At 43.1% G+C, this 14275-nt stretch overlaps 1 protein-coding gene across 3 annotated transcripts in view; it reads left to right on the top strand.

The window, feature by feature from the left end:
- The first annotated feature begins 3646 nt into the window (after positions 1–3646).
- The window catches only part of SDK1 (sidekick cell adhesion molecule 1), an 851863-nt gene continuing 841234 nt past the window's right edge, over positions 3647–14275 (top strand). For all 3 annotated transcript variants that reach the window (XM_084818282.1, XM_084818285.1, XM_084818283.1), the window contains exon 1: positions 3647–5211. In XM_084818282.1, the coding sequence (XP_084674408.1) occupies positions 4731–5211 (481 nt within the window). In that variant the 5' untranslated portion in view covers positions 3647–4730. The remainder of the gene's footprint in view (positions 5212–14275) is intronic.

The following is a 14275-nucleotide window of genomic DNA, read 5'->3' on the forward strand; positions in this document are numbered from 1 at the left end:
CCCGGCCGTTAGACAGCGAAAGAGCGCGCGGGAGCCGCCTTTTCCCGCTCGTCCCTCGCCTCGCGCGCCTTCCTGGCCAATCGCCGAGCGGCAAGGCGGGGGCGCGGAGGAGCCGCGAGGGGGGCGGGGGCGACGTTGGCGTCCCAGGTGCCCGCGAGCGGGGCGGCTGCCCGGCGCTGAGGCGATTCTCTGCCTTTCCCTCTCAGAGTGCAGGCGGCGAAAAGTACGTGAATGTATAAACCGCCCCCGTTCATATTATAAACTAGCGTTTTTTAAAACACACACACATACACACGCGCACACACCCTGGCCCTTCCAATTTAGGAAACATTTTGAAGGCGCTACTTCCCCTCATGAGACACGAACCTTCCTAATTACGGAATACAGGGTAAAACCCAGCTTAAATCCTGCTTAGGGGTAGGAAATGAATGGCGTTTTAAGTTCGTCATGAAATGAATGACCCACTGAAATGAATGGCGTTTAAGTTAAGTCATGACTGACTAAAGTCCCATTCATCTCAGTGGGTCTATTCGAAGTAGGGCTTAGGTTGGATTTTACCCTCAAGAGTCGCCTTAATCCTACAGTTCTCAAACTGGGGAGAGCGGGGTAGCGCAGGGCTCAGTCCTGGGCCCAGCGCTCTTCCACATTTTGATGAACGACTTGGAGGAGGAGGAGGAGGAGGTGCAGGGGATGCCGATCAGATTTGCAGATGACACCAAATTGGGCGGGATAGCTAATACTTTGGAAGACAGAAACAGAATTCGAAGTGATCTGGATAGACTGGAGCGCTGGGCGGAAAACAACAGAATGACATTTAATAGGGATCAGTGCCAAGTTCTGCACCTAGGAAAAAGAAACCAAATGCACAGTTACAAGATGGGGGATACGTGGCTCAACAACACGACAAGCGAGAAGGATCTTGGAATTGTTGTAGATCACAAGCTGAATATGAGCCAACAATGTGATGTGGCTGCAAAAAAGGCCAATGCTCTTTCGGGCTGCATTCATAGAAGCATCGCTTCCAAATCCCGGGAAGTACTAGTTCCCCTCTACTCAGCACTGGGTAGGCCTCATCTGGAGTACTGTGTCCAGTGCTGGGCACCACACTTTAAGAAGGATGCAGACAAGCTGGAGAGGGTTCAGAGGAGGGCAACAAAGATGATCAGGGGACTGGAAACAAAGCCCTATGAAGAGAGACTGAAAGAACTGGGCATGTTTAGCCTTGAGAAGAGAAGACTGAGGGGAGATATGATAGCACTCTTCAAGTACTTGAAAGGTTGTCACAGAGAAGAAGGCCAGGATCTCTTCTCGATCATCCCAGAGTGCAGGACACGGAATAATGGGCTCAAGTGACAGGAAGCCAGATTCCAGCTGAACATCAGGAAAAGCTTCCTGACTGTAAGAGCAATACGACAATGGAACCAATTACCTGGGGAGGTGGGGGGCTCTCCCACACTGGAGGCCTTCAAGACGAGGCTGGACAGCCATTTGTCAGGGATGCTCTGACTTGGATTCCTGCATTGAGCAGGGGGTTGGACTCGATGGCCTTGTAGGCCCCTTCCAACCCTAATATTCTATGATTCTAGTTCGTTAAAAATTGTGACGGACCTGGCCTTTGCGTGGCACCTTAAAAGATCCGTGTTTCTTAGATTACAATCCACTGCTGTTGGGGTAAATTCGGCTTTCGAGGTGGTACCAAGAGAGCAAACCTCTCATAGGAGTAAGGACCTGTGTGAGGGGAAATAATTATAAATACTAGTATCATGCTTTCTTTTCATCTCTCCTTCAAGAACCTCAGGCCAGCGCACATGGGATTATTTTTATTTATTTATTTATTCATTTCATTTCTATACCGCCCAATAGCCGAAGCGCTCTGGGCGGTTCACAAAAATTAAAACCAAACAGCACACAATAAAACAGTTTAAAATATATAGAACATTAAAACCACAATATAACAATACAAATAAAATAATATTAAATATTATAAATTATAAACACAATAAAACCTAGCAGCAGTGCAGGAGTTTAAAATACAGATTTAAAACAGCAAAGCTAAAAATTTAGAAAGCTAAAATACTAAAATGCCTGGGAAAATAAAAAGGTCTTCAACTGGCGCCAAAAGGAATACAATGTAGGTGCCAGGTGAACCTTTTTGTTAACATCATTCCATTTTTCTCCTCACAACAGCCCCGTGAGGTAGGATAGAGTGAGAAAAAGGGCTGCCCCAGGGAACTGTGGCAAAGCAACTTTGAGGGAGAAGGAAGCAGAGACCTCGGGAAGATCTGAAAGGCTCGATAAAGCTCACGGGGAAATGGGAAGGATTTAGAAGGGGTAAGGAGAGATAGAGGGTGAAGGTGGGTGGGTGGATGGATGGATGGATGGAAGGAAGGAAGGAAGGAAAAGTTAGGCTGTGAACTGTAGGCATGGGAGGAGGGAGAGAAACAGAAACTGAGGCTGCAATCTTAAGCATAGTGAAATGGAAGTAAGGCCCATTTAATTCTATGGGGCTTAGTTAAAGTGAACCTGCGTAGCACTATAGGGAATTGGCTGGGACTGCGAATGGAAAAGTTGAGCATAGCAAAGGGCCGCGATCCAAAGCATACTTCCTCAGAAGTAACCCCCTGCCCTTGAAATCAGTGGGGCTTTTACATGTGAGATGATTACATACTTTGCTATAAGTAACATACTTTGAGCATGACTGGTCAGAGCATTGAAAACACAGCACCCCATCTCCTGCAATCCTGGGACTGCCTTTAGGAGTGGCAAGTGGGAGAGGGAATTCACCCCCCCCCATTGCAGCCCATTTATTTTGTCTCATGAAACTCAGTGGGAGCCATGGACAGCTTAGCCATATTGATTTGCATATCCGTCTTCTGGGTTCTGTTTCTTAGGGTCCATTTGCATCTTTTTCAAGCAGCAGCAGTTTTTACTTAAGCAGGAAGTTCAGTGGTAAAGTATTTCTCTTCTGTATTGCAAATTCAGGCTTGATATAAATATATTGCCACGCATGTAAAAAAAGAAAACTTAACCATGCGTTCCATGTGGTAGTGTCTTGTTTAAACTGAGTTGCCTTGCATATGTGCATAATCACTTCCAAGAAACTGTGGCCTAGGTGGCTTCCATTGTGTGCTAATGCTTATGTATAGCAGCTAAAGATGATTTAGATTTCGCTGTGTGGGCCTGGGGGAAGACTGACTATGTACCCCTACTCCGCGCATGCTTACTCAGAAGAGCCTCTGAGTACAACGGGCCTTGCACGCAAGTGGCGTTTAGGGCTGCAGCCTGAAGTTCTCACGAGGTGCCACGAAAGGACGGGGGGGGGGGGCACAACCCGGTTGCCCATGCCTCCTTTTGTGGCGTATTCGGTGCTTCCCCTGATAACTGACGCAGCCCAGGCAAGTCCCAGAAGTCAGGTTTCCACAGCCTGGCCAGAGTTAAAAATAAACACCGAGCCAAAAAAAGCGCGCGCGCGCGCGCAGGGTGTGTGTGTGGGAGGTGGGAGATCCCCATTTCAAAACAGGACAGAGGAGCGGCCCTTCCCGGCTGGCGCACAAGCTGCAATCTTAAAAGCACTTTTGAGTGCGGGGATGTTGATGTTGGGGATGTTTCGTTTCTGCTGCTGGGAACCGCTCTTGCAGCGCCTCTCTCCCTTCCTTGTGTTTACAGCTTCTGCGTGAGACAGAAGCGCACGGAGATCCCCCGGGCTCGTGCAGCCGGGGGCGCCGGAGTCCAGCCGAGCGCAGGATTTCGCCTTGTTGCTGACTCCCCCGGCCGTCTCCTACCTCTCCTCCTGCTCCTCCTCACCCCGCCACTTGACAAACCCTCCTCCGTTTGTGGGCTGCTGCTGCTGTCTTCGGCGCGCTCTGCAGCTGACCCAGAAGCGGCAGCGCAGGAGGAAGCTTTTTTGGGCGCTGCTTGGAGGTGAGCTGCTTACGTTTCCTCCTTCCCGGCCCTTCTTCTCCTGGGAGGGAAAGCTGATCAGGTTTCCCTCACCTTTGCAAGAGAGTTCAAGACAGAACCATCCCTCCCAGCCACCCTCGCACCCACCGACCCACCCACGGGCGGGTAGCTGGTTGCAAATCTCGCTGGAAGAGCAGCAGCCAGAGGCGGGCTCAGTTTACCTGGCGGCGACTGGCCGCGGCTCTTTCCAGCCTGCCTGAAAGCGACTGATGCGCAAGACGACGCCGTTCGACTCTGGAGGATGGGAGGAAAGAGGAGATCGGATTAATAACAACCGTTTTGGTGCTCTGGAGGGGAGGGGGCGCTTTGTCCGGAGACCTCAACCCGTCGGCACGGCTGGCTGGTCTTTGGAAACGCTGTGAAACGGCTCCTTGAGTTACAGGATCCCTTTTCGCCTCTCGCTCTTTCGAGATTTAATGACTTCGCTAAGAATGTAGAACTTCGCTTGCAGGGGCTTCGCCGGGGGCGGGAGAGAGGGTGAAGGCGGACCGCGGAGAAACCTTAACCATGCCTAATCACCACGGGGACCAGTTTCCGTCATCTTTGCGGTATGGAAGGTGCTGTCCGGATTGTCTGCCGGTGCCTTGCTGAGATGGATCAGGCTCCTCCGTGTGTGTGTGTTTTTAGTACCGATGTGATGAAGAACCCCGGGTTGCTGAAATACTGAAGCCAGTAAACTTAATACACACACACTCTCTCTAACCCCTTTCCGAGTGTGTGTGTGTGTGTGTGTTGTGAAGGCATTGGTGGTGACAGAGTCCGGAGGAAACATGTGTTTTACATTTCTGCCTGCTTGTTTTGGTGCAATCAGTTCCTCCACGAGACACATTGATTCGGGCGGCGAATGCAATACAGTCATGCACAGGGAATGCTATTGCCTAGGGTTTGTATGCAAAGTGAGCACAGATCAGAGAGACCTCGGCTCTGTCAAAGTGGGGGTTCCTCCTGTCCCCCGAAAACTTCAGGATGGGCGTAGCGGGCGACCTTCACAATCCACCCATGGGAGCACGGCCTCTCTTAGGGGTGGCGCGAGTTCCCATCAAAGCACCAGCCAAAGTGTCGGAACCTCGGATGGCCTTGATGGGGTCGGTGAGGAAAGAGTGGTCCGAAGAAGGGTGAATGGAGACCTTACCCCACAGAGGAATAGCTGGCGAGATCGAGCAATGATAAAGTTAAACTTCTGTTTCTTCTGCCGGGGATGGTGGGTGTTCCTCTTGCTTCAGCTCCACATGTTGCAAGCTCTGGCACAAGGTAAGGCTGCTTGGAGACGGTTTTTGGCTTATAGAGATGCTCAGCCTGTGTCTCATGCATAAAAGATGTCAAACATTCTGCTACTCATAGGGTCTGATAGATCCAGCCCTGGCTTTTATTCTACATCAGAGAGACAGCCCTGTCACTGCAGCCTTTCTCTTTAACAATGGGCTTTGTATCAAAAAGGCTATGTCTCCATAAACAGTGGTAGGATGCATCTTGGCATCCTTTCCCCAGAGATCTCTCTTTCCCTCCCCTTCCTCCCCCACCCCTTTGGTGTAATCCTATCTGAGCTCTCCACTAATCTTCACCTTTAGCTGCTTGGGGATGAATCTGCAATTCATTACAACCAGGCAAAGGAAGAGTTAAAGTGTGTGTGTGTGTGTGTGTGTGTATGCAGACACACTCACACTGAGCTAAGCTGTCAAGAGAAACAGACCTATAAATCTGCCAGCTAGGGCCAAATCAGGCATGTTAAAAAGAGAGAAAAATGAATACCATTGTATGTTTGAGCTTTGGTTTGAGCACTATTCATTCAGGTTGCCAGCAACAAGGATTTAACACAGACAAATGGTGCGATTGATTCGTGTCTCCGCATTTCCACATCAAGGACCTTTGTAGCTGAATGATGGGTCATATAGCAGTGGAAAGGAGCAACAGACTTCCGATACCCACTTTGAATCTAATTTCTCTCTGCGTCTGTGACTGTGTTTTAATGGCCAAATATATGCCAAATTTTAATAATACTTTTGATGGAGTGAAAAAAAAAATCTGTATTAAAGCATGGGCTCTGGTATTATAGTTGGTTACACAGAACAACCTGATGAACAAGCGCTGGTTATACTTTTGTGTGTGCCTCTGTGTGTGTGTGTGTGTGTACTTGTGCTGTGAGTGATTTGTCAGCCTATTGTCAAACTGGGCTTGAGCAGTCTGCTGGCCACCCTGCTGGTCTATAGTGAGGGTGGGTTAGTGGGAAGCATGTTGAAGTTACTCATTCTCAGGAAAGTGGGTGTTCATTCTGCCCAGGCATTTCCTTATCATAAACAAAGTACTTTCCTGGTTATATTTTTCTGAGCTGTCAGGTTGGATTTATCTACCAGTGTTTTTTAGACTGATCATGGCCCTCTACAATTCAGAGAATTAATGAGAAACATTAATGAGAAACATGTTTTTCCCCCTTCCCCCAAGTAGTGAGAGTATTCCTGGATCTTGACCATACTCCTGCCAAAAGAAGTTTTCAGAATTTTCTTCCCCCACTTCCTCCCCATTTATTTGGAGTACACTTTCCTAGGGAAGAGCACTGTGCTTGTAATTGGACAGTTTGAGTGGTAAGGGGAGGGACTATGCAAGTAAGCCTGTTCTGGCCCTGCCTTGTTAGGGTTTACTTTTTCACTCTGAAGTTTTCCATCCAGGTATAAAACAGAGCTAAGATGTTCCATACTAATTGCCTCAAGCCTCATCACTCTGCATCTTCCATCCCATTGTATATGCTTTCAGCCCTTCTTTATCCTGAATTATTTGAGTACTGGGACCTGTAAACCTTTGCAGAAATATTGTTACATTTGTACCAAATGCTCTTGTAATCTCTTGCAAGTTAAAATTCACAGTTTTGTATACCAGTTGTTTTTTTTTGCTAAATATCATTGTGACCTTTTGCCAGACAAATATTTGAACAGCTATTGAAATTGGATTTCCTGAAGTCTGCAGTGAAGCCGGTTTTACATGCATATGCCTGAATCAATTAAAATGACCTTTTCAAAAATATTGTTTTCTATGGATGAATAGTGAAAGTAACCTTCAACTTGCATGGGAATGTGCATATACGCAGTTAAGTACATCTACTATCAGTTAATATCATAATGGATGATTTGTGTGCATTTAGCACACAAAAAAGACCACTCTGGTGCACACTTACTTGTGAGTAAGCCCCATTGAATTCAGTGGGAATTACTTTAACATGCCTAGGATCTGAATGTGTTAATGACGTTATAGAAGATTTACACATCTTAACTTTTAAAATGTTATGTAGCTTCAAGAGAAGCATTAATACTATCTCACTGTTATTACAATGTTCAGATAGTAGTGTTAATGGACTAGAAAAACACATGACCTTGTGAAGAAAGCCAAGGCTACTATTCTTAAACTTTTGTGGTGGTCAGTGTGTAGTGCAATCCTAAGCATGTTTACTGAGAAGTAAATCCCATTGAGCTCAACGGGGCTTATTGTCAAGTAACTGTGATTAGGATTGCACCTTGAAGCAAGTAGAAAAAACTGTTCAGTACTGGAAAATCAGTGCTACACTGTGACTGTTGTTCAAGTGACCTGGTGAAGTATGAACCCCTCACTTCTGGAAGTAAGAAGAAAGTACTGTGTCCTTGTTATAAAGTATTCCTTTTGTAGCTCTTTGAAAAGTATTTATAGAAGACTGTGTGTTGTACTGCAGTGTACTTAACTTGAGGTTTTAATTGTGACAGGCCACATTTCATTGACCTCTAAGCTGATTTGTGTTCCATTGCTTTTTATATCTTATTAGAAATTAATATTTCAAAAAAAGTCATACTTTGATGGAGGCTTATCTTGAAAATGAAAGGTCTGGAGCTTCTATTGATGCTTCAAATGGATTGATGAAGTGGTCAGGAGTACAGGCGTATTTTGTAACTCTTGTATCAACTCAAAACAAATGAAACAAAATATAAACTTGCTATAAACCACAAATAACAATAATAGCCACTTAAAATGTGGAGATGGTGACTGTTAAAATCCATTCATAAATATTATGTGATACTAGAGGTTTGCATAAATTATTTCTTGAAATGGTCTTGGTATCCAACAGAGATGCTATTAACTAATTGGGTTGTTCATACAAAATATTTCATACTCCAGTTAGTGAAAACTGTTTTGCATTTTTAAACTACAGATTAACAATGGTCAACCATTTTTCAGCCATGTACATATTGCAATCTGAAATAGAACATCATGGAAAGATGAGAAGAATTCAAAATGTTCGTGTCAATTACTTTTTGTTTGGATAACAGACTTTCCTGTCTGTTCAGTTTAGAAGTTATTGTTGACTACATATTGTGTTACTAATATTTATCAGTGGATTCATCATCAGTACGAGAAGTTCCAAGTACTAGAGTGAAATGTTGCCTTTAATATTGGAGATACCCAAACAGTTTTTCACCTATACTATCATCCACCAATATGTCACCATCTTGTTTCTAAGGCCAACATTTGAGGGTAAGGATAATTATGCACTTCTTAAAAAGGTTATATCCCCCCCCCACCTGCTTAGACACATGGGTCTGCCGCTAGACTAGAGGCTGGGATCTTTTAGTGCTTATATACACCCAGTAGGACTTTTCATTTTTTCCCCCCTTTTAACATCAAATATACTTGCTATATCTGAATCTGTTTTAGAAACATCTCTCAATTTCAAAAGTAGTTTGCTATTCAACAGAGCAGCTGCTGCTTAAAACAAATACGAAAGTACACCACCTCTCGGATGTCTGAAACTAGCCCTGTGCTGCTTCATGTTCTAATCAGTCATAATCATAATGTTAAAGCCAGTAATCCTTACTCTTTGTAATAGTTAATGGAGTTAATTTGGGATTTGTGTTAATTTCCTCTTATTTAATATCAGAAAGGGGCTTTGAAAACAGTGGGAGAAAAACTTAACTGTCAGAAACAGTACGTTTTCTCCATTTGAAACACATCTTTGACTATACAAAGAAGTTTCATTCAATTCCACATCTACTTTATAAATATATTAACAGAATTAATATTTCTCAGATGTCACAGCCCTTTCCTACTAAGGAATGCAATTTCAGATATCCCATAGGGCAATGTTTCTTTAACTTTTTGAACTTGACTTGCCCTTCTGAACTTACTCTGCCTTTTGGTCCTCTTCCTAATCCAAGACCAATAGTTCGTTTCACAGGCAAATGCATAGAGATTCTCATACAGTTGCATACGGCCTACTGCAGTATGCTAGCAAGCACTGGGGTGACACTGGCATTAAAACAGGACTGGGACATCTGTAGCCCACTCCTAAAACCACACATAGAGAATAGCTTTTCTGGAGGTTCCTTTTTGTTGAATCTTCCTGAAAGCTTTTTAAAAAAGATATTCACTAACTGAAGGTCATTTCACATCTTACAGTAGAAAGAGGTACAAAGTAATGATTTAGCATGGGCAAATTATGGGCCCCTGCAGTGTATTTCTGCTGTGTACAAAGACTAAAGTGTATAAAGGCATATAGCTACTGAACATATTACAAATGCATGCACACAAAATATTGAATGTAACTTGTTGATTAGCTCAAAGTTCTCTCAAATGGCTATGGCAACTTCTAAGCAGTTCCATAGTTAATATTGATTAATGGACTTCTATATCACCTCTTGGGAAGAAAATCATTTGAAGTCGTTTACAAAATTTAGAACAAGAAAAATTTAAAAACTGATCACTGGTGATAATTGATAATGAAACCAAGAAGATAGAAGTCCTACATTTCTATTTTTAGATAGTTTTCCTTATTCTTCCCATGAGCTCAGAATGGGTTACACTACATCATATTAACTTTTTCTTCCAACTACCCTTTGAGGCAAGTTAGGCTCAGCTGAGAGGAGGTGATTTGCCCAAAGCCAGCATTATGGCCAAGGGTAAAATTTGACCTAATTTTCTCTAGCCCAAACACAACACCATACTTCATTAATCAGAAAGTAGGACTTCAACCATGCCTTTTGGCTATATATCTTATAATGGACATTGCACCTCTCTGATCCTATGGCCAGAATACTGACAGTTATACATAACCGTGTTTTAATTTTTATTTTTGTCCATCTAATTGTTTGGAATCACTTCTGAGCCCTGCACTGCCTTGGCATGCAGGCTCGTGCAAGGTCACTTCAACTTCCCTGGCTCTAGTTTCCCAATAGCTCATATAAAAGGAAGCAGGGCAAGACTGCTAGCATGCTAGTTAGTCAACAGCTCTGGTTAGAGTGTCTGTGCCTCAATGCTTGTTCATTTTTTTGCTGTTGCTCCTTGCCTTGCTATGCTTTGAGGTTCTCTGAACCCATATGTGTTCTAGATACTGGAGAACCTGAAAACTAGAAACAAAAGTACTAGGTGCCATCCACTAAGCTAACTAGTAATAAAGGGGTCATACCCTGTGAATTAACTGGGGGTTCCTTACAAAGTGTTTGCTCCAGCATCTCCACCAGTCATTGATAAACTAAATTATCTAGGGTACAATCCTATGCATGTTTAGACAGAAAAGCCTACAACTCCCAGCATTCCCCAGCCAGCAAGGCTGGCCGGGGAATGCTGGTTGTAGGCCTTTTCTCTCTCTAAACATGCATAGGATAGTGCCGTAAGAACAGCTGTTGGTTGGTCCATCTTTGACACTGATACTAAACCTAATGTAAGCTACACTATGAACCACTCCTAAATCTCTTTTAGATATGGAGCAGTATACAAATATTGTAAATAAATAAATTGATACCTTCTGATTCTTTTACTTGGGTCAAACATCAGGACAATTGAGGTTAATCATTCTGGATCTCAGTTCTATTTTGTCTTTACTGAGCTCTACATATCCTGTTTTTCCACTCTACCCATTCAAATATTATAACGTTTTCTTAGTAGCGTATATGAAAGTGTGAGGTATACTGAGGTTTGTTTCTTTTTTAATCTTAGAATAATATCAGAACACAGAGATCAGGAAATACCTATTTAGAATGCTCCACATTCTCTAAATTGCTCTATAAAAACAGTAAATGTATAGCCACTGATCAAATTACAAAGGGGCCTTGCCTTCTTAGCCTACTGTTTTTAGAAGGCTATGGAGCGGGTATGATTTGGCTATATTTGGTGGGAGCCATGTATTAGGTAATATTTTAAGTTATAAGCCTTATAGCTTAAAGTGTTCCCCTACCCATGACATAATAAGGCAGGTATTTCTTGTATGTGGCTACTGCAAGTTCAGGATCTTGAGCAACTATAGAAAGCCCAGTTCTACCTCTTCGTAAGCTGGCAGTGTTAGATATAGCACAAGGGTGCTGAAACAAAACCTTTCTATGGCTGGCTATTCAGCCATTATAGCTCCACCCACCCCAGGAAGACTGAAGAGCAAATAGGCACTCTACCTTCATGGAGAAGCTTATCAGGTAGCAAGATCTTTGAATCAAAAGGATCCAAACAGGTTAAAGTCTGGCACCTGCAGAGAATCTTAATCGAAGTGCAAAAGTGGTGGGAAACTGAAAAGAAAAACTTAAATGTTTAGTGCTCATTAGGACAATTTTAGTAGGGTAATACTTTTATTAGGGCTAACTAAAAAGTCACAAAGTAGTGATAAAACAACAGCAACAAAGTCGCGATCAAGCATTTGAGTTCATTAAATCTCTTCAGGCTGGATAAACATAAACAAAAAACAATAGAGGGGTAAGGGGAGAAAAGGATGTTGCTGGATAAGATGAAAAAGCCCTAATCTGCAGTTTATGAAAGTCTTATAACTGAATAGTGGAGGTATTATGCAGACTAAGGTTAGGCCATGCCTGGTGCAAAAAGTTCTCAGGTTGCAGTTGCACCGAAGACTTCAAGGATGGGGAAGAACAAAGGACGATTTGAGTATGCTAGGTATAAACAATTGTGGTCATCTATTTTTCCAATAGAAATCTAAGAGTCATATATCTAATGCTTCAAATAAAGCATATGATTTTGACTATACCATGATAAGGACATATGGATGATATACCTACTTGAGATTCAAACTGCTGAGGCCATGGTTGGTAATCTTACTATCAGAGCCAACTCATGCTTCTATTGCTAATTTTATTCAGGTAACTAAGATATCATCCACCTATTATACAGAATATAATGGGATGAGTACTATATTGCTGTGATTTGAGTACTGAAGTATGTATAAGGCTCTAATTTTGGTAGAAGATTTTCATGATTGCAGACATCTTGCATCAGTGTGGAGGACAACATGCTGTGAAGCGCATGGCAGAGTTGGGACTGAGTATAATAATAGTGTGTATAAAACCTCTTACCGGACTGGAAGATATACTAATAAATTACCGTGTTTTTTGAAGTACAACTAGATATGGAAATGGTCATGGTCAAGATGGCACTTATTTAAAAGAGTGAGAATTGCTAGAAGCAAATAAATACTTTAGGAAAATACTTTCAATGTTAAGAAGTTTCTTTTTAAGCACTGAAATACAACCTAGATATATTATTTTCTTTGGCACTTACAGCACTAGCTGGAATGTATTTTTTAAGGGTGCTATGCTATGCAAGTTTAGACAGAAAAAGTCCTACAACTCCTAGGATGCTGGGCGTTGTACAGCTTTTTTCGATCTAAAAATGCATAGGATTGCACCCTAAGGGAGATGGAAACCCACTGCATAGCTTTAAGCATTCTTTAATGAGAAACCACACTTTCATATTGGAGGGAGCAATCCCATCCAGATCAACGGTCACCTCTGAGCCCAGGGGCAACTGCCTATCAAGTGCAGGGCAGGAGAAGAAGTGAGGAGCGGATGTCCTCCGTGCTCCCATCACCCTGCTTTTGTGGCTAGACAGCCGATTTTGGCTGTGGCCCATCTAGCATTCTTACCTTCCAGTGAGCAGGAATGGGTAAGGGAGAGGCATCTGAATCTTGCAGATCCATGTCTCTCCTTCCCCCTTTCCTCACTGCACACTGGAATTCTCCTACCTTCCCTGACCTCTGTTGCAACCTTGGAAAGAGGATTCACTGCAGAAATTTCCATGGCAGCTGAGGAGAAGGGGAACAAGATCCACAATCAGGTTTCCTCCACCACACTTGTAATTTTGTCTATGGGTGTGAAGGACACTGTCTAGGACCCATAGGATTGCTCCGTATAATAAAAAACAATCAATCTATGCAACTTTGTATAAAACAATACAAATAAATTGACCTAATCCAACAGTTTAAAACTAAACAGGAAAGGAAATAAAGCCTAACACAGAAATAAGAGTACACTGTGTACAAGGCCAAATAGATCTCCATTCCACAAAAGCAACATGGGGTTCTCCCCAATTAACCAGCACAAATTGGTTGGCAGCCACACTGCTCACTTTTCACAGTCTTTCTCCCAGCTCTCGCCACCATCTTCTCTCTTAGTCTTTACCTGCAGAGGTAAAGATTGCCACATTTCCTTCAAGCCCCACATATACTCACAGTTTTGATATTATTCAGTCTCCCTCCAGTAAGGGCTTCTTCACACAGAGCTTTTATCCTGCTATTGAGATTGCTCACTCACGGAGTGTGGGCCCTTTAGATGACATTGTTAACCTTCAGGGCATCTCCTGCACTAAATGACCTTTATTCCATTTTAAATAGATTGGAGATGATGAGGTATCAAATTACCCTGCTTGTGTTCTGCTTCAGTTCCCTCTGTGAAAAAGAAAAAGCTGCAAGAAGAGGAGCTAGATCAACATATGGAAGACTCAGATAAGGGGGAGAAGGAGAGGGAAAGGGAAAGGGGTGGGGAAAAGGAAGCACTTGTAAAGGGAGTCCCTGGTGATCCTGCATTTAAAACAGAAGCGGAAAGACTCATTTTAAATGCAGGATTTTAGGCTGATGTAGAGATGCTCTAAGACTTTTCAGCATTGTCTTCAAGGCAGCAATTTTATTAGGCTTTGGGAGGATGAGTGAGACAAGTGGAAATGTTCAGGCCCTTGATGTTAATCTCTCCATCAAGTACCAATTACTTTTGTACATTGCCTTGAGCTTTAATCTCCATTGAGGGTGGTACTCCCCCCCCCTTTTTTTTTTTTTTTACTATTCTTGTACCTGGATTGTAAAATAAAACATATTTTGTCCTTATAAACATAATAAATCTCCAGAGTTAAAGGAACAATAATAATTTTTCAGCCTTTACTTTGAAAAAAAATGTGGTTAGTGATGTTATAGAATCTGACATGTTGAAATTGTTCTTACTAAGAAATCATGCCAAGAAATTATTGTCCTGCAACACATGGGGAAGGGCTGTAGCTCAGTGTTAGAGCACCTGCTTTGCATGCAGAATGTTCCAGG

This window comes from Heloderma suspectum, chromosome 12 (genome assembly GCF_057233095.1).
Source record: "Heloderma suspectum isolate Gila_16-S chromosome 12, 16-S_ref, whole genome shotgun sequence".
NCBI classification, from domain to species: domain Eukaryota; kingdom Metazoa; phylum Chordata; class Lepidosauria; order Squamata; family Helodermatidae; genus Heloderma; species Heloderma suspectum.